The sequence below is a fragment of the Euprymna scolopes genome, chromosome 42 (genome assembly GCF_053919585.1).
Source record: "Euprymna scolopes isolate OS-2025 chromosome 42, ASM5391958v1, whole genome shotgun sequence".
Taxonomy (NCBI): domain Eukaryota; kingdom Metazoa; phylum Mollusca; class Cephalopoda; order Sepiida; family Sepiolidae; genus Euprymna; species Euprymna scolopes.
In genome coordinates, this window is record NC_136523.1 from 70,131,645 (window position 1) to 70,154,973 (window position 23,329).

At 41.7% G+C, this 23,329-nt stretch overlaps 1 protein-coding gene across 2 annotated transcripts in view; it reads left to right on the forward strand.

Annotated features, from left to right (window-relative positions):
* Positions 1-23,329, forward strand: part of LOC145267138 (uncharacterized) — a 161,391-nt gene that overhangs the window by 65,931 nt on the left and 72,131 nt on the right. For both annotated transcript variants that reach the window (XM_080123181.1, XM_080123182.1), the window contains exons 4-5: positions 3,780-3,882; positions 17,839-17,959. In XM_080123181.1, coding sequence (XP_079979307.1) covers positions 3,780-3,882; positions 17,839-17,959 — 224 coding nt within the window. The remainder of the gene's footprint in view (positions 1-3,779; positions 3,883-17,838; positions 17,960-23,329) is intronic.

The window sequence follows — 23,329 nt, forward strand, 5'->3', positions numbered from 1 at the left end:
TGTAGGTGCCAAGCGCTGATTGACACCAGATGCACTCAAACCCTCATACACAGGAAATGTTGCACCGCATGGACGAAACAGAAGGTCTCAGTATTAACCGTTGGCGGAGGCTCGCTGGTGTGTTGCGGAGTGAGCATTGTCCATATAAGCATTAGCGATGGCTCCCCGGTGAAGGCATTGGTGATCGACAGGGAGCTTCTTGGATACAACCTTCTCCTTGGAATGGACACTATTACACAGCTGGGTGGAATCACCATGGACGGCACAGGTGATGTGAGGTTTTCCCAATGCAAGGAACAGGTCTGCGCGGCAATCACTCTTGATGAACCCAACTTCTACACGGAATACGACAAGAGCACAAATGCGTGGACCGTGTCCTGGAAGTGGTCGGGCAGCGAGCCACCAGTGTCCTTGTGGAATCGGCTGACGGAGTATCCGCCTCCCGCATGGCTCAGGGGGAAGTACAAGGCAGAACTCCAGATTTGGATGGATTCCATACCCAGAGGATGAGCTCGGGCCACCAAGGGGGCTGATCCCCCTGATGGCCATCAGGCAAGAGAATAAACAGACTATCCGACCTGTCATGGATTACTGGGAACTTAATGAATACATCAACACACACACGGCGGGGGTTGATATCTGTGCACATAAACTGAGGGAGTGGCGGCAGCAGGGGGCATACACAGCAATCCTGGACCTGGGAAGAGCCTACCTGCAGATATGCGTTGAGAAATCACTGTGGCCGTTCCAGACGGTCGAGATCAAAGGGACTCGCTATTGTTTGACCAGGCTGGAGTTTGACCTAAACGTGGCCCCAAACATTATGACAGTGATTATGCAGGCGATCCGGTGTCAGGATGAAGCCATGCAACAGGCGACGACGTCATATATTGACAACATTTTTGTGAACGAGAGCCTCATGTCTGTCCAGGCAGTGAAAGAACATTTTGAGAGCTTCAGGCTGTCGTACAAGGAGCCAGAGCATCTGCAAGATGGAGCGAAAGTTCTTGGTTTGCATATGAGCGGCAGCGCAGACGGGTTCCGCTGTGGAAGAGATGGTGACATCCGGAAGTTCGATCCAACATCTGTGGAAAACTGATGGGCCATTATCCGTGAGCTGGAAAGTGTCTTCCGCGAGCATGGTCCCCCCTCTGAGATACTGACTGACAATGGCACTGCCTTTGTTAGCAAACAGTTCAAACAGATCGCAGACAGCTGGGATATACATCTGCGATTTCGGTGTGCCCATGTGCCCAGTGGAAATGGAATTATTGAGAGAAACCACAGGACTGTAAAGACCATCACAGCTAGGAAGGGGTGTACGGTGCCTGAGGCGGTCTATTGGTATAATGTCACCCCTAAGGACAACATTTCACCCTCTACCGCACCAGCCGAAGCACTGCACAGGTATCATGTCAGGGTGAGAGGCATGGAGACCAGCCCACTGTCCGAGCCAGAGACGACGAGAGAGAGTATCAAAGAGGGGGATGCTGTCTGGGTTAAGAACCCCCGCAGCAAGTGACACACATGCTACGGAACTGGGCGTGTTACTGAGGTGATCAGCCCACAATCTGTGTGGGTTGACAGGGTTCCCCATCACATCAAGGATCTTCGATTGACATCACATGCACAACTGCCACTCAGTGATAAGAGCGAGACTGGATCTGAGACCAGTGAATCATCATTTTGGGTTACACCGACTTCGTCGGACAGCGACCCCGAAATTAGCAGCCTTAGGTTCACCGACCCTGAAACTGAGGATGAAAGCACAGGCGAGGACGAAGCCCCCGGTCCCTTTCTCCAAAGAAGCACCTGAAGAAAAAAGCCACCACGTCCCTGCCCTCTCTGTGATGATGATATCAGGGGGGAGTGTGGCGAAAATTGTGAGAACGCAGGCTTACCTCTTAAACGGCCTCGGTGTGCACTTTGCCGACACAGCGTCATGATGCTGAAAAGGGTCCAAGATGGCACCAGTGGCGTTATATAGCAATGCAGTCTCACTGAATCTCGTGTGCTCTTACACAAATATGCAAATTTAGAGGACTTTGTCTTTTATAAAAACAGGCCACTGAAGCAAATGAGACAGAGGTCTACAGAAAGTACTGACGGACGACACTGCTGCAGTGAGCTGAAGTTTTGTGTGCTCTTTTTTTTTCTTTGCAACGTCACTCCACAAGGCATCCTTTGAAGTAAATTGCTCTCTTCACTCATAAACTCCTCTTTTTAATATTGACCAGATATATTCAATGGGGATAAGGTCTCGAGAACACGATGGTTAGGTCATGAGAGTTTCTCCAAAGAAGCCCATAGATTCAAGGAAGGCTGATGTCGCCCTAACATGGTTCATTGTCATGCATAAAAATCATCTGAAAGCGATCGTGACAATAGTAGGTCATCTAGCCATGGTGACAAATGTTTATCCAAAAAGGCGGTGTATGCATTGCTGGTATGTTTTACGCCCTCTGGAACTCGGAATGGTCCAACCAACTTATCCCTAATGATTCCCGCCCAAAATATGATAATTTCACTTCCTCGTTTGGGATGAACTCTGTAAGGGGTCGGAGTTCTGTTCGAGTTTCAAACTTTGGCCCATCCATCCGGACCATCAAGATTAGCACGCATCTCATCTGTAAATAGGACACGTTGGAAATCTATTTTCATGTAATTCTGTACCCAAACCATTCGTTTTTTACTATGTTATTTGCTCAATGAAGGCCTTGGAATAGTTTTGATGTTCCTTACCATCTCATTCAACACATTACATTGGGTCTGTCTGGATCTTGGAGCGATTCTAGCTCTTGCAAAAAATGGAAGCACTGGTGCTGTTTGGGTTTCGGTTTCCCTACAAATTTTTTGAATATCACGATGTGAAAGGTTTCTCCTGATGCCCTTATCCTTTCTGGATTTGGTGTTGGGATTGTTCAAGAATGAAGCCAAAGTTCTTGGATCCCTTTTCAGTTCCAAAGCTAAATCTTTGATGAACAATCCTTCTGCGAGTCCAGCAATAATCCTTTCCTTTTCTATAACCGTTAATCGACCCCTTTTTTTGGGGGGGGGGGCATTTTAAAAAACTTGCAATAAACTGATGGACAGAATAAATTACTTGATAACAAATAAAATGTCATAACTTCGTGAATATCGCATGGATTTGAATAAAAATTTTGGGAAATAACTAACTTTGAAACAGGCATTTTATGATACAATTTTAATTTTTATATTACGTATATTTAGTGAAATATTGATATTTTGCTAATCTGCAATAAAGCGATTGACACAGTTTATAGTACAGACAAAAGAACCAACCCTTATTTGAATGCATAATTTGCATAACTATTTTAAATAGTTCACAATAAATTAATGTTTAGTATTATTAATTTGTAATTGTATTGTCCTGTCTTTCTCATATACATGCAATATGTTGTTAATATTAATAGTAATTAATTTAATTGATTTAATAAAAAAATGGAGTGATTATTTACATCTTTCTCAAAATATTTCCAAATTAACTATCAAGGACATCAATTTAACTTAAACTAATTTGAAAGAAAGAAATGCTTACTAGGTATAATCAATCGTTCAGAAAGGAGAAATAATAACTTCTCTTCCTTCCAAAAACAGCAAAGTCTTGAAGTATAGGAAAAAGAGCGACTGAGGTGGAATAATAAAGAAACAAATTTGTGAAATTTGTGTTTTCATGGAAACTGTCTAAAGGGATCCAAACTTGTTTAACCTCTCCAGAGAAATAAATCTTCTTTTTTTTTTTTTCGTTTGTTTTATAGGGCCCAACCGATATATCATCTTGACCACAGATGAGGTGCATGTTTACAAAACGGAATACAAAATGAAGACTGAAAGAACTTTACAATTGAAAGATGTTGAAAGGTGAGTACCGAGGAGTACATTTTTATTTGTATTTTTTCAGTCTAAACTGGGGAGTACAGTTTGAAGAATCCAAATAATTGTCAATGTGTTTGTTCTCTAAAATTATAACGTTCAAGAATCTACATAAAAAAATATTTATATGTAAAATGTCCCGAGCTAGACAAAGGGACTGATCCTAAGTTTCTAAATGCCTTCCTAAGGGAGCTATGGGGGCAGAACCTCCCTTAAAAATCCAAATATATCCCACTTTTACGTAATTTAAATCATGCGCATAAAATTGTCTGGTTAATACAATGGAAGTCTTCCTAAATTTATCTGTGCCACTTAATGTATGGAATATATAGTTGACCTTTCTAATAGAGTTATGGAAGTAAAGCGTCAAATGCGTATATCTGATTTTAGTTTCATTCAAGTCACTAATCAGACGTTAATAAGACACCAATTCAAAGAGTTTTCCAAGTTTTCTGTCTCTTTTGGTTATATTAGGAAAACAGGGAGCAGTAAAAAATGTTTAAATAAAAAATAAAAAAATAGTCTGCCTCATTAAATCTGGAGCAATGTCGGGTCTTCCTGCTAGTTTTAAACAGACCATTCACTAATACCATTACACAATTACATTTGATATATTTTGTAAAGAATATGTAATACAGTGTGATGATGACAAACCACATTTTTAATCAAAGCCTTTTTCTTTATGCGGTAATTAAGTGTCTCAGACTCCAAAATGGGCAACATCAAACAATGTTTCATGGCTGCTTTCCGTGCAATCCATTCCAAAGGGTTTACATTGTGTCACTTCTTATGCAATCGGGGCAGGTCTTCCTCGGTCTACCATACTCCCTAGATGTGTTATTCAAATGATGCAAGAGCTGATATGCTATACATGAATTTAGAAATACTAGCAGGACCTGTAGAAATTCCACAGGTGTATCCTTCATCTGCTGTGTTTACAAATACTTCCATTCTATAGATGTCTGGCCCAAACGTGGACCCCGCGATATTATTGTACTGCACTTGTTCGGACTGAAACATACTCCTCTAAGTACTCTTCTTATGTTGTTAGTCTTCTGGAAAACACCGGAAACTTTTAATATTTATTATGATGAAATTATTATAATTTCATTTCTTAGTCGATTATCATGATTGTTGTAATATTTGTTGGTTGGTTGGTTGGTTTTGTTTTACGGCATATCAACCCTTATCTTATGATTGTTGTAATATTTGTAAAAATAGAATGTTATCCTAGCAAAATGAATATTTACAAGAAAATTATGTTAAGATGTTTAATAAATTAAAGAATGTAGAACATAAACAACAATTTAAAATAGATTGACCTCTAGAGTTTGACGACGCTTATGCAGGAGTCATTTCAAAGTGGTGTGAACTTTAGTTAGAGTTTTGTGTAAAGATACGATGATTTGATGAGTCAGAGATTTGATGAGTCAGAGATTTGATGAGTCAGAGATTGGAAACGAGAGAGAGAGCAGATGCAGTTCGGGAGTGAGAGAGAGCAGATCGAGTTAGACGGTGATGACTCCCAGTAGAGGGGATCAGAATGCGTTAGTCTAGGACCAGCGGCAGCTTTTCAATGGGAAAACATCGGAAATAAAAATTGCAGAAAAGATTTATTGGGATTGAACCTTCTTTGCAGCTGTTCCCGAGAATCCGTCAAACGAGATCAGGGATGTTTTTCAGATTGACTCGATGTTACAAGCCCAGAGAAGCGTTATTTTTCCTTTTGTTACATGTCTGTTATAAAATGTATCTGTTGTCATAATTTTTATACCACTAGACATTACACGAGTTAGACACATGTACGTAATATATACACCCGTCCATGTCATACAGAACTTCCAACAAAACAACATATCCCTTCTAGTGCCGTATACACATGGTTATACGGATCCTTCCCACAATGTAACAATATGGTTAATGTATTTTCAGAATATATCTGGCCTACGTTCCAAACCCTTGCACGAGTTTATAACATATTTCCATTCTATGAATGTCTGGAATGGATGCAGATACTACGGTACTTCTTTAGTCAAATAATACATTTTTAATTATTCATTTGTATATAATACAAAAATTTACATTTTAAACAAACTAGGCACAAGGCCATTCGAAAATGTGGGGATTTGGGTGTTGTTGGTCATCCATTGTCATCATAACTAAAAAGTTTCTCTTAGCTAGAATCACCAATCACCATAATACCACATTTACTCGAGAGGTCGTCTTACTTAAATTTCACAAATCGTTTTTAAATTTTTTTTTCAGCCAAGAAAGTAGAATTATATTATATATATATATATATATATATATATATATATATATATATATATATATATATATATATATATATATTATATATATATATATATAATATAGAATTATATTTTTTTTTTCATTATATTTTCGAACAAACATGAAATTGCCTTAGTGCATTATTTATTATATAGATTAGCAGACTCTGTAGAAATTTCACGGTGTATCAATCTGTATAATTTATAATATTGATAATAATATTCCTTTTGAAATAATATTTTTTTTTTTTTTACATGGGGGTCACCACTTATGAAGGCCCCGGAGCCACTCGGGAATAAGGGTACAGTAATCAATGGGATAGTATCGTAGTAATAGTTAGTATTGGGGATTTGATAATGTGTCATTACTTAAGGGGGCGGTTCATCAGGAATTTGTTTGTGTTGGACTTGAAGACATCCAAGTTGAATCCGGGAGGGTGGAGGGACAGGCAAGCGTCAGAGAGTTCCACAACGGTGCAGTTCTAAGAAAGAAGCTTTGTTCATGGAATCTACGTTTTGATTTAGGCACGGATAAAGAGTGGGGAAAATTATTGACAGTGGTTTCAGCTAGCCGGATGTTTTTCATGAAAGATTGGCGAGGGGGGACCAGAGATTGGAGCTCAGACGAGCACTTGCCATGGAAATAACGATAAAACAGAGACAGGCTCGCAACGTTTCTTCAGTGGGAGAGAGGTTGCAGGGAAGAGAAAAGGGCATCTCTCACCAAGCCACAAAGTCTATTTTGTACTCTGTCAAGGCAGGATAGGCTGTTTTTAGCAGTTCTTGCCCAGATGTGGCAGCAGTACTTCCATCCTTGGACGTACTTGGCTTTTATATAGATAGAGAATTGCATCATTAGGGAGATATCTTCTGGAGCGGTAGAAGGATCCCACCATTTTCCCAGCGACCTTGGCCACAGACTTGATGTATGTGTTCCATTTAAGATCAGGAGTAAAGATCAAACTCAGAAGCTTATCAAAACATAGGGCCTCCCCTAGATGAGAGCCATTCATTTCAATCGATGCCAGATGGGGATCAGAGCGTTTATGATGTAATGATAGAAGCTTGGTCTTAGATGCATTAAAAGTAACCAGCCACTTCTTCCCTCATTGTACCACGCGCTCAAGATCAGAAGAAAGGGAATCAGAGAGAACTTTGTCATTTACGACCTTTGATGTGTTGCCAGAGATGGTCGTGTCATCAGCATAGATGTCAACAAATGATTTTAGTATGTGTTTTGGGAGATCATTGATGTAGATCAAGAAGAGAATTGGGCCCAGGATGGACCCCTAAGGGACTCTAGTATTAATACTGTGGGCCTCTGATTTCTGCCCATCAACAACTACTCTTATGAGCCTATCAGAGAGAAATGATTTAATGATAGAGAAAACATTTCCAGTTATACTAGCTGGAAATCTTGTGAAGTAGGCCTTTATGCCATACCTTATTGAAAGCCTTTGATATGTCAAGAGCAATTGCCCTAAAAAGGAAGCCTTTATCGAGAGATTCGCTAATCCTATGAGATATAACTGTTAGTACGTCTGCTACAGATCTAGCAGAACGGAAACCATATTGTGTGTCACTAAAAAGGTTATTTCTGCTGAGGTGGTTGACTACTTCTCTATTTAATATGGATTCCAGCAACTTACCGATGACACTCAGGAGACTTATTGGTCTGTATTGAGAGGGAGATGACTTATCACCTGAATTCTTAAATACAGGGAATACTGATGAGATTTTCCAGGGTGTTGGAAAGCACTTCTGCTTAAGGCAACGCTTAAACAGTTTGGTAATTATGGGGGCAAGTTCTGGTTGTAGCTTTTTTAGCACTATAATTGGAATACCGTCGGGACCAGTTGCTTTACTGGAGTCAAGGTTCTTGATTAGCTTGGCGACCTATTACCTAGCGTGTTGTAGGAGGAAATACGGAGAGTTGATGGCCTTCATCGCATAGGGCAGAATTTGCTTCAAAGTTCTTGACAAATAGTTTGGCCTTATTGGATGCTGACAAGATGACCTCTGGACCATTGATAATGGTTGGGATAGAACGCACGCTTCTGTTCAGGATCCTATTTGCTATTTTCCAGAACTGGTGGGAACCAAGCCGCTGCTCAGCTACTTTGGATTTAATGGATTGAGCATATAGCTCTCTTGCATTTTTTATTACTCTGTTACAGTGGTTGTGTAGTACTTACAAACAAAACAAACGCCCACATGTTTGTGCCTTGTGTAGGCATGTGCGACAACAAAACTTGGGTTTTTATAAGTCTCAAGGTTGTCAGGAATCTCCAGGCGCATGCACAAGAGGAGGGATTGAGAGAGTGGTATAAAAGCAGGTCGAGTGAGAAGGTTGTTGTTGTTGTCATTGGACGTTACAGTGATGTGTGCGTTAGCAGTTGATTAAGAAGTTGTTTTTTTTTTGTATCAATTCGTGCACCTCGGTGAAGGTGAAGGTCATATAAGATGTGCACCTCGCTGAAGGTGAAGGTCATAAGCTATTTCGGCGATTTCGTTTTGTCTCTTTTCCTGGACAACTATGGCTGGGGCAAAGTTTGATTTAAAACTGATATCCGAATTCGACGGATCCACTTCTGTTGTCGAGTGGGTCGAAAGGGTTGAGCTGACCTGCAACCTCTGTGAAGTAAAGGGGGTGCATACCGTGATTCCCCTGAGATTGGCGTGAGGCGCCCTGAGTGTGTATCAGCAACTTAGTGCCGTGGAGAAAGCTGATGTTACCTCTATAAAAAATGCTTTATACAAGGCATTTGCCATGGATCCCTGCACGTCCTACGAAACATTTGCCACTAGGAAGCTCATGTCAGGAGAAACCGTGGACGTCTTCTTCGCGGAGCTGAAGAAACTTGCAGTTCTATTTGGCAATGGAGTGTTAGAGCAAACACTGGCGTATGCGTTTGTGGCCGGCCTTCCCACCCATGTTAAGCAACTGTTGAGGGCTTCCACCAGCGTATCTGTAACACCCATGGAACATTTGTTGGAACGCGCTCGAGCCATTATCAGAGATGAGGAGGACCTGAGGGAACCGGTTGTAATGATGGTGCAGGCAACCAAGACTAATGCTGAAAAGAGTCCCAATTTGAGACCCACGACCAATGGGAGATGTTTCTGCTGCAGCCAGCGAGGCCATTTTGCAAGGGGCGCCCACGCTGTTTCCAATGTAGTAGTTATGAACATTTATCCCAAAATTGTGCGGGAAATGCATCAGGGGGCAAGACGTCAGCGCCGCTCTGTTCCCCGGACAAGATTTAATTGAGGCGCAACCGACAATAAATGTGTACATAGACCAAGTGCCTTGTTCAGCTCTTTTCGACTCCGGGTGCTCACACACCATCATGAGTGCCAAGTTGTGTCGAAACTGGACAAAGCAGAACATCAAAGTAACCACAATAGGTGGCAATACACAAGCTTGCTGTGGAGCCGGAACTGTCAAAGTCCACACAGACTCTGGTGTGGCCGCAAACATTAATGTGCTGGTGATGCGAGGGGATTTGCTGGGATTCGATGTACTGTTGGGATATGATGCTATTAAGGCACTGGGGGGAGTTGTTATCAGAAGAGGTGGGACTGTGCAGTTTTTGGAAACCCCAGTGTGTGCTGCAGTTCACATTGATCGGCCTGATTTTAAGGTGGACTACGACCATCACCAAAAAGCATGGACTGCATCGTGGAAGTAGACAGAAGGAAGGGCACCAACCGAACTCAAGAATAGCATTGCAGAGTACTTGATACCCGACAAGGCCCGTAATGAATACGAGAAGGAGCTTCAGGCATGGATCCAGGATGGATGGCTGATCCCCTACCCCAACAAGCTGGGACCACCCAAGGGTCTGTTTCCCTTAATGATGGTAGTCCAGCATAACAAATCAAAAGTTCGTCCGGTGCTGGACTATCGTGAACTCAATAGATACATTGAGACGTACACTGCCAATGCTGATGTGTGCACCAGCAAGCTGAGAGAATGGCACCAGAAGGGCTCCAATGTGTCTATAGTAGACTTGCGGAAGGCTTATTTGCAGGTGCGAGTGGATGAGACATTGTGGCCGTTCCAGACAGTGCCATTCCGGGGTCAGAGATACTGCCTTACTCGACTTGGCTTTGGGCTGAATGTGGCACCACAAATCATGAAGACCATTGTAAATGCAGTGTTGTCCCAGGAAAAGATCACTGAGGATGCAACATCGGCCTATATTGACGATGTGTATGTCAATGAAGATATACAATCTGTGTCGCACGTCAGAGAAAAGTTAGCTCAATTCGGGTTGAAGTGCAAGGATCTCGAACGTCTGAGGGATGGAGCACGGGTATTAGGATTGGACGTCTGCGGGAAAGATGGTACCTTACGATGGAGGCATGGCATTGAGATTCCAAACATCCCTGATGACTATTTTTTCCTTGTGTGGGAAACTTATTGGTCACTTACCAGCGTGTGGCTGGCTCCGAGCAGCTGTGGGCGTCATCAAACGCAGGGAAAGTTTAGTAACTACAGGTTGGGATGATGTATCTGATGATGCTCTTCTAACTCTGATGACGACGGAAACTCTAGAGAGAGTTGACAAGGAGGACCCTGCCCATGGAGAATGGTGTGTCGATGGGGACACTGTGAATGTGTGGGTTGATGCTAGTTCTTTGGCATTGGGAGTGTTATTGGAGCAACGTGGAAACATAATTGAAGACGTGTGCTGGCTGCGACCCGTGAATGATACTCAACACATCAACCTGGCGGAACTGGATGCTGTTGTGAAGGGTTTAAATCTGGCACTGCAATGGCAGTCAAAGAAGTTACACTTGTACACGGATTCTCTCTGCGTCTACCACTGGGTGTCCGACACTCTTTCAGGACGAACGAGAGTCCGCACTAAGGCAACCAGTGAGATGTTAATCCGGCGGAGGCTAAACACCCTGAAGAGTCTGGTATCGGAGTATGACCTGTCGGTGAGTGTAACGCTCATGGCATCACACTGTAATCATGCAGACCAACTAACCCATGTGCCCCACAAATGGTATGAAGCTGTGAAGACAGGCGTGGAGTTCGCTGCTCAATCTTGCGCAGTTGGCACGATTAGCTCATGCCAAATACAAAGAATTCATGTGCAGAGTGGACATCCAGGTATTAAAAGAACTCTGTATTTTGCGAGGCATGTTGACCCGGCAGTGACAAGGGCAGATGAAAGGCAGATCATCAAGCATGCCAGTCTATTGATCCTGCACCTGAGCAATAGCAGAAGGGGTGATTGGAGGTTGAGCATGTGTGGCAATGAGTAGCGATGTATATTACCCATTACAGTGGTAAGCCCTTTCTACCCTTATCGACTGTGGACCCACTCGTTTTGTGGTGTGGCGGCAAATGACCAGGCAGAACTCGGCGAATGTTGTCCACCAACTGTCATCTATCTTTTCTGAGCGAGGTGCGCCGGAAGAGATATTGATGGACAATGATGCTGCTTTTTGTAGCCACCAAGTTCGGCAGATGATGAGTGAGGTCACCGAGCAAGAGAATGGTAGTTGTAGTTCATCTGATCAGGCAGGATCAGAACCAGAACCAGAACCACACCCAGAACCAGAACCAGAACCTGAATCCGAGATTGTAAATACCACCCTTCGCAGAAGCCAGCGAACTAAGAGGCCACCCCCGGAGTGCACTCTATGTGATCATCAGATCAGGGGGGAGAGTAGTACTTACCAACAAAACAAACGCCCATGTGTTTGTGCCTTGTGTAGGCATGCGCGACAACAAAACTTGGGTTTTTATATGCGCAAGTCTCGAGGTTGTCAGGAATCTCCGGGCGCATGCGCAAGAGGAGGAATTGAGAGAGTGGTATAAAAGGCAGGTCGGGTGAGAAGGTTGTTGTTGTTGTCATTGGACGTTACAGTGACGCGTGCGTTAGCAGTTGATTAAGAAGTTTTTTTTTTTTGTGTCAAGTCGTGCACCTCGGTGACGGTGAAGGTCATAGATTGCTGGCAGTCCTGAAAGCAGTTTTAGTCTCAGTGCATCTATTACGTTGGTAGCTATGGAAAAAGTGATTTCTGTGTGCGATGGCAGCAGCACATTCAGGGGAGAACTATGGCTGGCTGTTAGGTTTTTGTTGGAATTTTTTGGATGGTATGAATTGGTCTATGCCTACAAGTAACCATTCGGACACATCCTTTTTAAACATGGAATGGAGAGGTAGATCAGATATGAATGTACGGAAGCTATCCCAGTCAGCCATAGAATATTGGTATACAGTACGGTGGAGAGGTACGTCTGTAGACTTATTATATTTCATTTTTATCTTAACTGATACAACGGAGTGGTCGGAGGATCCCAGAGGAGATAGAACAGCACATGAACATAGCTCAGGGGAAGTGGAGAGAAAAAGGTCTAGAAGGCTTGCATACTGACCGGTAGTATCAGGCAAACGGGTGGGCTCGCGAACAATCTGAGTGAGGTCATAGGCAATGGCAAAATCATGACAGAACCTCCCCTCATCATCAGTCTTTTTCCTTTTGAAATAATAAATGTTTGTGAAAATAATTAAAATATAAAATTCAAATACAACAGACATCAAAAGCACCATATAAATAATTATCAGCTGAATAATTTTCAAATCAATGAAAACGAATATCATTTTTTGAAATATATTTAATTAAAATTGTACTGTTTTAGTCGACAAGATGACATCATTTGATTTTGGAACAATTCATTTTTAAAATGGGTGACCATTTGGGACTTCCTGGTGCTGTATGTGCTTTCCACTTATCTCGGCATTTCTTTCCAGTCGTCCTGAACTTCTCCTTACTACTGGAATCAAACAGTGCCGATTCAGGAGAGGTGTGGTTGAGAATTGTACAATTCTTGTCTCACAATTACATGCGTAGCTATCCCTACAGGGGGGGGGGTTATCCTTTGTCAAAGGCATCGATATAATATTTTTGTTTCTAAATATACAATCTTACTACTTATCATTATATCTGTAACTATGTATTATTACTAAACATTATAACTCTCTCTCTCTCTATATATATATATATATATATATATATATAGATAGATAGATAGATAGATATATTTCAACTTTCAACTTCCAGCATGTGTTCTGCCCACTATCTCTCTCAATAGACATTTTATTAGAAAACTGACCCCATTCCATTTGCATACGTGTGCAGTGGAAGATGAGATCTCATGAGATACCATGAGACTACACCTTATAAATCCATGGCGGCTATCTTTAATTTCTTTTTCTCTCAGATCCCATCCGAAGATACACACACATGCGAGCGCTTTCTTGTCTACATTCCCCCCCTAATCTCCAGACCCCACATGTGGCATGGTGGACGTGGTCATTTGTTGCTGGCACTCCTACGAAGGGGGCTTGGCTGGACTACTTCATCTTCATTGGAGCTCTTAAAAGATGCATCAGAACCATTATCATCAGCGTTGGGGCGTACAGTCATACCATCAGGCTGGACTTCTCCATGTTCATCGGAGTTCTCAGAAGGGGTGCTGGAACTGTCAGCGTTGAGGTTAGCAGTTGTACCATCACGGGGAATAGGACTGAACCACAAGTCATCGTTAGATCATTCACCATTACTGCTACTCGCCAACTGTTTTGTATTCAGGGCAGGCCGGATATCTTTCACATGACGTGGGGTACCATCAACTAGCACGGCTTGCTCACTGATGATGCCAATGATTTGCCCTCTTTGAAAGCTGTTGGTGTATCGATTATTGGGAGGCTTCACCCAGACAGTGTCCCCTAACTCCTACGGCCCTCGGGTTTCCTGACGATTAGGCAGACGGGCATCAATGTCTTTGATGAGCACTTGATAGCAGTGGATTGCATTGGTGGGTGCGCTTGCAGCAGTCATGCCATCCTTTGGAGTTGCATTATATCTATAGACCGCCTCTGTGATCATGCATTGTTTTCTTGCTACGATCCGCTTCACGTTTCGATGGCACCGCTTATCCTGCTTTACCCTTGCGATGGTCTCCTTCACCATGCAAACCAACAGATCGTCAGCTGTTTCATCATCCCAGCCTTATTATGATGCCTGTTGCCACACGAGTCCATCAACACACTGGTAGGTGTCCCACAAGTTTTTCACACAGGGAGAATACCGCTCACCTCGTGAAGACATCGGGCACTTCAGGAACTGCAGTTCCACGCCTCCATTTCAAAGTCCCTCACTCCTGTCAAACGTTCAGGCCCAAGACACGGACGCCATTCTACAAACGTTCTAAGTCTTTGCACGTCAAACCAAACTCAGTCAGTTCGGACCTTATACATGATGATGACACAATGTCTTCATTCACATATATGTCATCAACGTACGCCGATGTCCCCTCTTTTATTGTTTCTTCCTGTGACAACACAGCGTTAATGATGGTCTTCATTATTGGGGTGCCATGTTCAGCCTAGTCTGGTAAGGCAGTACCTCCTGCCAGCAAACACTACCGTCTGAAATCGCCACATTGTTTCACTGATTCGGACCTGCAGGTATGCTTTTCTTAGATCCAGCAGGGACGCATTGGAACCCTGCTGGTGCCACTCTCGTAACTTGCTGGCACAAACGTCAGCATCTGCTGTGAATGCATCAACATGCGCGTTAAGTTCATGGTAGTCCATCACTAGCCTCACCTTTGCTTTGTTGGGCTGAGCGACTGCCATGGGAGGTCCAAGTTTCTCATAGGAGTAGGGAATCAACCAGCCAACCTTGGTCCAATCACAAAGTTCCTCAGGCTTCATTTGGTTGGGCACATGGTACTCTGTTACCTCATTTTGCAGGTTCCTGGTTTTCCGACTACTTCCACGCGGCTGTCCAAGCCTTCTCCTGCTGGTCAAATTCGACAATAAAATCTGGCTGATCAATCTTCAAATCGCAGTGCACACTGGAACCTTCTCCTGAAACTGTACCACCCCCGTCTGTGTTATGTGAGCACCACCTAGGCCTCTGATGGCATCATAGCCTGGAAGCAGGTCAAAGTTCAGCGGTTTCTCGATTACTACCAGCGCTTCGATGTTAGCTGAATTTCCAGTTTTAGTGCGAATGTTCAGTGCCCACCCCGCAACATGTCCGCGTTGCTCCACTGAGGGTGGTTACTCTAGTAGTCTTCTTCTTCCAAGTGCAGCAAAGGTCCACACTCACTATGGGGCGAGAGCATCCAGAGTCGAGGAGTGCTAAGCACAATGTCTCATTGACATAGACCTGAATGGTTGGAAGCACCTTATCTAATTTCTGTTTGGGGAAGAGCTCGACGCTGGTACCCTGTCCCCGACCCCGTTTCCCGAACAATCCCGGGCCATATGACCAGTCTTATTACATCAGTAGCAGCGAATAGCTGTCAGTTGCCGCTAGCAGTTCCTCACAATGTGGCCCTGGCCATTGCACCTATAACACGACTTCACCACACAGTCCGGGCCCCTGGGACGGTCTATCATCACTTGATGCGGGCTATGCAGCAGCGACTACTGGTTCTTTCATCTCATAAGTATTCTTCATCACAGTCCTGGCCCGGTCTACCAGGTCGTTAAGAGACAATGAAGCTAGGCTTGAGCTAGCCTGCAGGAGTTGCTTTGCTCCGGTTGGAAGCCCTGCCAAAAATTTGCATGGCAAGGCTCGCTCAGGCAGCCCACCAGACAACACTGTCAACTTCGTCAGCTCGGCCAAATAAACATCGACAGTTTCGCCAGGATGCAAGGTTCTTGCCTCAAATTGCTCCCAAGCAGGGGCGGGGTCAATAGCTAACGCCTTGTTTAATGCTGCCTTGATCCTTTTTTTTTTTTTTTTTTTTTACATAGACATCACCACTTATCAAAGCCAAGTGGCCACTCGAGTATAAGGGTTAAAAAGTGTACAATATAGTAACCGTTAGTAATGGAGATTCGGTAAATTTGTTAACATATGGAACAGCTCATCAAAAAATTGTTTACATTAGACTTGAAGACAACCATATTGTAGTCAGCTGGAAAGCAGAAAAATAGAAGACAATTCCATAGGCGTGCAGTTCTAAGAAAGAAGCTTTGCTCATGGAATCTACGTTTAGGTTTAAGCACAGATAAAGAGTGGGGGAAACTAGTGATAGTGTTTTCTGCTAGACGGGTGTTTCTTGTGAAAGTTTGGCGAGGGGGGGGATCATAGAATGGAGCTCAGCCGAGCCCTTGCCATGAAAATAACGATAAAGCAGAGACAAACTCGAACATCTCTTCTGTAAGAAATAGGTTGCAGGGAAGAGAAAAAGACATCCCCCACAAGACTACAAAGTCTATTTTGAACTCTATCAAGGCAGGATAAGTCCTTTCTAGCAGCTCCTGCCCAGATGTGGCAACAGTACTCCATCCTTGGATGTACCTGGCTCTTATATAGATAGAGAATTGCATCAACAGTGAGATATCTTCTGGATTGGTAGAAGGATCCCACCATTTTCCCAGTGGCCTTGGCAACGGATTTAATGTATGTGTTCCATTTAAGATCAGGAGTAAAGGTCAAGCTCAGAAGCTTGTCAAAAAATAAGGCCTCCCCAAAACGAGAGCCATTCATTTCAATTGATGCCAGATGGGGATCAGAGCGTTGATGATGTAAAGATAAAAGCTCGGTTTTAGATGCATTAAAAGTAACAAGCCACCTCTTTCCCCATTGTACCACTTGCTCAAGATCAGAGGAGAGAGAATAAGAGAGAACTTGGTTGTTTACAGTTTTAGATGTGCTACCATAGATAGTAGTGTCATCAGCATATATGTCTACGAATGATGTAAGGATGTGATTTGGAAGATCATTAATATAGATCAGGAAGAGAGTTGCACCCAGGATGGACCCCTGAAGGACTCTAGAATTAATACTAAGAGCTTCTGATTTCTGCCCATCAACCACTACTCTTATGAACCTATCAGAGAGAAATGATTTAATAATTGAGAAGACAATTGATCCTTTCATAATCCTGTTTTTCCTCAGAACTAAGCTGTTGATACCTTGCGAAAGCCCCGCCAGACAGACATAGAGGAACCACATGTTCAATGTTTTTCACACTAGACAACAGGCAATGTAGTTCGATCTTCTCTACCCAGTCAAGTACCGGGGTCGAGCCATCGAATTTTGGAACTTGTCCCCCATAATAGCTTGCAATTAAATGGGTTGGTAAACAGCAAAACAAAATAAAATAAATACAATAAGCAAAAGTTCAGCTAGAATTCATCACTGTCAACTTTCAACTTCCAGCATGTGTTCTCCCCACTGCCTCTGCCAACAGGCATTTTATTAGAAAACTGACCCCATTCCATTTGCATACGTGTGCAGTGGAAGATGAGATCTCATGAGACTACACCTTATAAATCCATGGCGGCCATCTTTAATTTCTTTTTCTCTCAGATCCCATCCGAAAGTAAGTTGTATGACTACACGATACACACACACACGGGCGCTTTCTTCTTTGATTATTACATTTAACTCTACAGAATCACATGTTAGATTTATGGAACCATAAAATAAATCAATTTTTGCCTCTGAAAAGTAAACGGTAAATAGCCTAAAGGGAAATAACGCTCATAAGCTTACTTCTGTTTTTAAAGGCAACCGATGTAGGTTAATAATAATTGAAAATGAATTAAATCAAATATAAATTAATGTTTAACTCATGTTTAAGCAATGTTTTATTTTTCAGACTTACCACGTATGCAGATACTCGGCTTCATAATTATTGCATCGAATTTATTTTGAAGAATAATATGAACACTAATATTCTACCTTTCATATTAGCTGCTCCTTCGAAAATTGATCAAGACGTAAGTTTTCTAATTTACTTACCCCCCTCCCCCCACAAGGGAAACGTTTCTTTTGGGGTTTTTTTAATGCTTTCTTCACTTCAACTTGAAAAAAGAAAAAAAAAACTATTTTAGAATTTAGAGTTTCATATGTAATGTCTACGACTTCCACGCGTACGAACACTCTAGATTGTCAAATGTATTCATCCGAATTTGGTGTTAAATAGTTCTTAATTCCCTTCTCATTCCCATTGCAAATTTTTTAGTTGATCTAGGGTAAACGCTTAGCAAATGGAGCAAAAGGTGGTTTCATGGCTGGGTTTGAATCTCATGACAGGCAGGAATTGTCACCCCTATACCGATGATTGCGTCTGCATGAAACACTAGTGTCTGTAGGTACAAAGAATAATTATTATATATATATATATATATATATATATATATATATATATTTGTTCACCCCAATCGAGAATATTGCAAGTAAAGAGGAAGAGGTTATTGTGACAGGGGCCAGATTTTTAAAGGGCAGCCTGCTTGGAGAGTTGGATAACAATCTATTTCTTTGATATTACATTTAAATTCCTTCATGTTTGTAGAATTAGGGAATTCCAAGGAAAAAGCGGTATAAGGAAAAAATTATTAGAATAGAAAATCTCTCAGTATCTACGGACCTCTCCAAAGAATTGGTTTGGTTTTGATGCTGATTGGGTGTGTTGGGAGTATTTACGTTGAAGTACAGTAAACTCATTAGAGCATATTTTGTGAAAGAACTTGTGAAACAAACATAAGGATGCAACTAGTGTGCCAATGTGCTTTGGATTCTTTAATGAAATTCTCTAAAAAGGGAAACTTTAAGGAAGAACAAAAATATGTGTATAGTTCTGTGGTATTCTCTTATGAATGAAGATGTCTCAGACCACAGATAATACTCTGAAAGGAGATGGTAATACATAGGATGATCCTCTCCTTAGACCAAACAAGATCTTATTTCAAAGACCAGAAGAAGAAAGTAGTTATTTACCTTACTTTCGGGACGTGCGGGTGGGGGTAATTAGTCTGACCCAATCCACATTTTTCCTTATGGAATTGGATGTTCCCCACATTAAAAACAGACATTACGTCAAGGTTTGCCGTCGTGAAGAGACAATTAAATGGAGACAATATACTAAAGTGATGTTCAAAGGGAGTTTAGACAACCATTTACAAAAATTAAGGTTACATTTTAAATCTAACCTTACTTTTTCATTTCGGTTACTTTTATTTGCCTCAAGCAAGGCATATTGCCAGTGAAACGACTGCTGTGATAGGGGCCAGATTTATATGGAGCAACTTAGTTGGGGAGATGAGCAGCAAGATATTTCATATCACATTTAAATTTTGCATGTTGGAACAGGGAGAGAATTTTAAAGGCAACTGGTCTGAAAAAAGAAACTATTCGAGTAGAAAGTTTTGCGGCATCTGATAACTTGTACAGTGAAGGGGTGGGATTTTGCTGCTAATCATGTCTAAATCTGTATAGATCTGATGAGAAAATTTCTTAAAATGAACTGGATGTTATTAACTATTTTAAAAGCTTAAGGTTAGTCTTCTAATCTATTTACAATTAAATTTTTGGAGCTTGTCTGTTAATATGCAACAGAAACATGTGATTGGTTGATTGAAAGAGAATAGGCAGAGTACACATTACTAACGCAGTAGTTTTTTAAAACTTTAATGAATGAGAAAATAATAATAATAATAATAATAATTATTATTATTATTATTATTATTATTATTATTTTTATTGTTGTTACTATTATTATTATTATTATTATTATTATTATTTTTTGTATTGTTGTTGTTATTATTATTATTATTATTATTATTATTATTATTATTATTATTGTTGTTACTATTATTATTATTTTAATTATTACTAAGAGTCTTGTCTTTTAGTAAACTCCCCGGATTATCTTAGCATTAAGTGAAACTGACAAACACTCCTTAATCCACTCTAACTGCTTTTTTTTTTTTTTTTTTTTTTTTTTTTTACAAAGGCATCACCACATTATCAAGGCCCAGAGGCCACTCAAGGATAAGGGTTAAAGAGTGTACAGTAGAAGTTGGTCAATATAGTAATCATTAGTAATGAAAATTTGGTAAATTTAATAACTTATATGGAACGGCTCATCAAGAACTTATTTACTTTAGACTTGAACAAAACCATATTGTAGTCAGCCGGAAAGCAGGAAAACGGAAGACAATTCCACAGGCGTGCAGTTCTAAGAAAGAAGCTTTGTTCATGGAATCTACGTTTAGGTTTAGGCACAGATAAAGAGTGGGGGAAATTATTGATAGTGTTTACAGCTAGACGAGTGTTTCTTGTGAAAGTTTGGCGAGGGGGGACCATAGATTGAAGCTCAGTTGAACACTTTCCATGAAAATAACGATACATCAGAGACAAACTCGCAACATCTCTTCTGTGAGATAGAGGTTGCAAGGAGGAGAAAAGGACCTCTCCTACGAGGCTACGAAGTCTATTTTGAACTCTATCAAGGCAGGACAAGTTCTTTCTAGCAGCTCCTGCCCAGATGTGGCAACAGTATTCCATCCTTGGACGTACCTGGCTCTTATATAGATAGAGAATAGCATCAGCAGTGAGATATCTACTGGATCGATAGAAAGATCCCACCATTTTTCCAGCGGCCTTGGCAACAGATTTGATATACGTGTTCCATTTAAGATCAGGAGTAATGGTCAAGCCCAGAAGCTTGTCAAAACTTGAGGCCTCCTGAAGACGAGAGCCATTCATTTCAATTGATGACAAATGTGGATTAGAATGTTGATGATGTAAAGAGAGAAGCTTGGTTTTAGATGCATTAAAAGTAACCAGCCACTCCTTTCCCCATTGTACTACGTGCTCAAGATCAGAGGAGAGAGAATTGGAGAGAACTTGCTCGTTTACTGTCTTAGATGTGGTACCATAAATGGTAGTGTCGTCAGCATAAATGTCTACAAATGATGTAAGGATATGATTTGGAAGATCATTAATGTAAATCAGGAAAAGAGTTGGGCCCAGGATGGATCCCTGAGGGATTCCAGCATTAATACTGTGAGCTTCTGATTTTTGCCCCTCAACTACTACTCTTATGAATCTATCAGAAAGAAATGATTTAATAATTGAGAAGACTTTTCCAGCTATACCATAGCTAGCGATCTTATGAAGTAAACCTTTATGCCATACCCTATCAAAGGCTTTAGATATGTCAAGAGCAATTGCCCTAGAAAGATTGCCACCGTCGAGAGATTTGCTAATCCTATGCGATATAACTGTAAGGACATCTGCTGTAGATCTAGCAGAACGGAAACCATATTGAGTGTCACTAAGAAGGTTATTTTTGTTGAGATGTTTGATTACTTCTGTATTTAATACAGATTCTAGCAACTTACTCATGACGCACAGGAGACTTATTGGCCTGTACTGAGAGGGGGATGAGCGATCACCTGAATTCTTAAATACAGGGCATACTGATGAGATTTTCCAGGGAGATGGGAAACTATTCTCCTTAAGACAACGTTTAAACAGTTTTGTAAGTATGGGCGCTAGTTCAGGTTGAAGTTTTTTGAGTACTATAATTGGAATACCATCAGGGCCAGTTGCTTTACTGGAATCAAGGTTTTTGATTAGCTTGGCAACATCACGTACAGATATACGTATATCACATAGCGTGTTTTCTGATACAAGAGGAAATATTGGGGGTTGGCGGTCTTGGTCGCAAAGGGTAGAATTAGCTGCAAAGTTCTTGACAAAGAGTTTGGCTTTGTCTGATGCTGACGAGATTACCTCAGATCCATTGATAATAGTTGGGATGGAGCACACGCTTCTGTTCAGGATTCTGTTTGCTATTTGCCAAAACTGGTGGGAACCAAGCCGCTGCTCAGCTACTTTGGACTTAACAGATTGAGCATACAACTCTCTTGCGTTCCTTATTACTTTCTTACAATGGTTGCTGGCAGTCCTGAAAACGGCTTTAGTTTCCATACATCTATTACGTTTGAAGCAGTGGAAAAAGTGATTTCTGTGCGCAATGGCAGCAGCACATTCTGGAGAGAACCATGGCTGGCTGTTAGGTTTTTGCTGAAATTTTTTAGAGGGTATGAAATGGTCAATACCTACAATTAACCATTCAGTTAGGTCTAATACTATAGAGGACACATCCTTTTTAAACATGGAATGCAGAGGTAGATCAGATATAAATGTACGGAAGCTATCCCAGTCAGCCTTAGTGTATCGATATACTGTACGATGAAGAGGTACGTCTGGGGACTTATTACATTTCATTTTTATCTTAATTGATACAACAGAGTGGTCGGAAGATCCAAGAGGCGACAGAACAGAAACTGAACATAGTTCAGGGCAAGTTGTGAGAAAAAGGTCTAGTAGGCTCGCATACTGGCCGTCATTATCGGGCACACGGGTAGGTTCCTGAACAATCTGAGTGAGGTCATAGGCAATGGAGAAATCATGACAGAACCTCCCCTCATCATCGGTCTTGTTTGAGTGGGTCAACCATTCGACGTTGTGAACATTGAAGTCTCCACATACGTGAATGTTAGCTGAAGGATAAGTAGAAAGGACTTGGTCAATTTTCTCAGATATGCTTTGAAAGATAGTAACTCCGCTGTTGTGGGGGCGATAGAGAGTAAATATAAATGCAGTAGTGTGAGCTAAAGCAACCCGGAAGCACATATAAGGTAAGTTAGGATCTTCCCTGGAGATGTCCCTCCCACATGGAAAGCTATCTTTAATATAGGCACATATTCCATGCCCATGGCGATCTTGGGGGTCAGATTTAGAAGTTAAGTTAGAGTATCCTGTAATTGCAAACTCATCAAGGGAAATAGCCTGTCCAATGCCAGTTTCACTTAAAAATAAAAGGTCTGGTTTAGTCTCCTGTAATTGGGTTTCAACCTCTGGAAGGTTAGAACGTAGACCCCTGATGTTGGAGAAGGAGACATGGTAGTAGGGGTCTACGTTGGAAGTTGGAGAACCGGGTTTAATCGTGTATTTTTTCTTGAAACTTGTCATGATGAAATTTTGGAATTTGTGGACTAGGTCGACAGATTTACTTAGAGCAGGACAGAGAGGGGAAACTAAGAGAGAAAAAGAAACGAAGAATTTTTTTTTTTTGTACCACATGATAAGGTAAAGCCGTAACAATTACCCACTAGTATGGCATCGAGAGGCCCCACCAGAAGCTACTGCATGGTCCAGATTCCATTCACCAAATGGCAATACAGCAGCCCCAGTACTTTGCACCTGCTGATAGGACAGCCTCCTTAGTGGTTAATCCAAGGTTCGGGTCCCTGACTATCAGGCGGATAACGTCAGCCCAGACAAAACGTTAACCT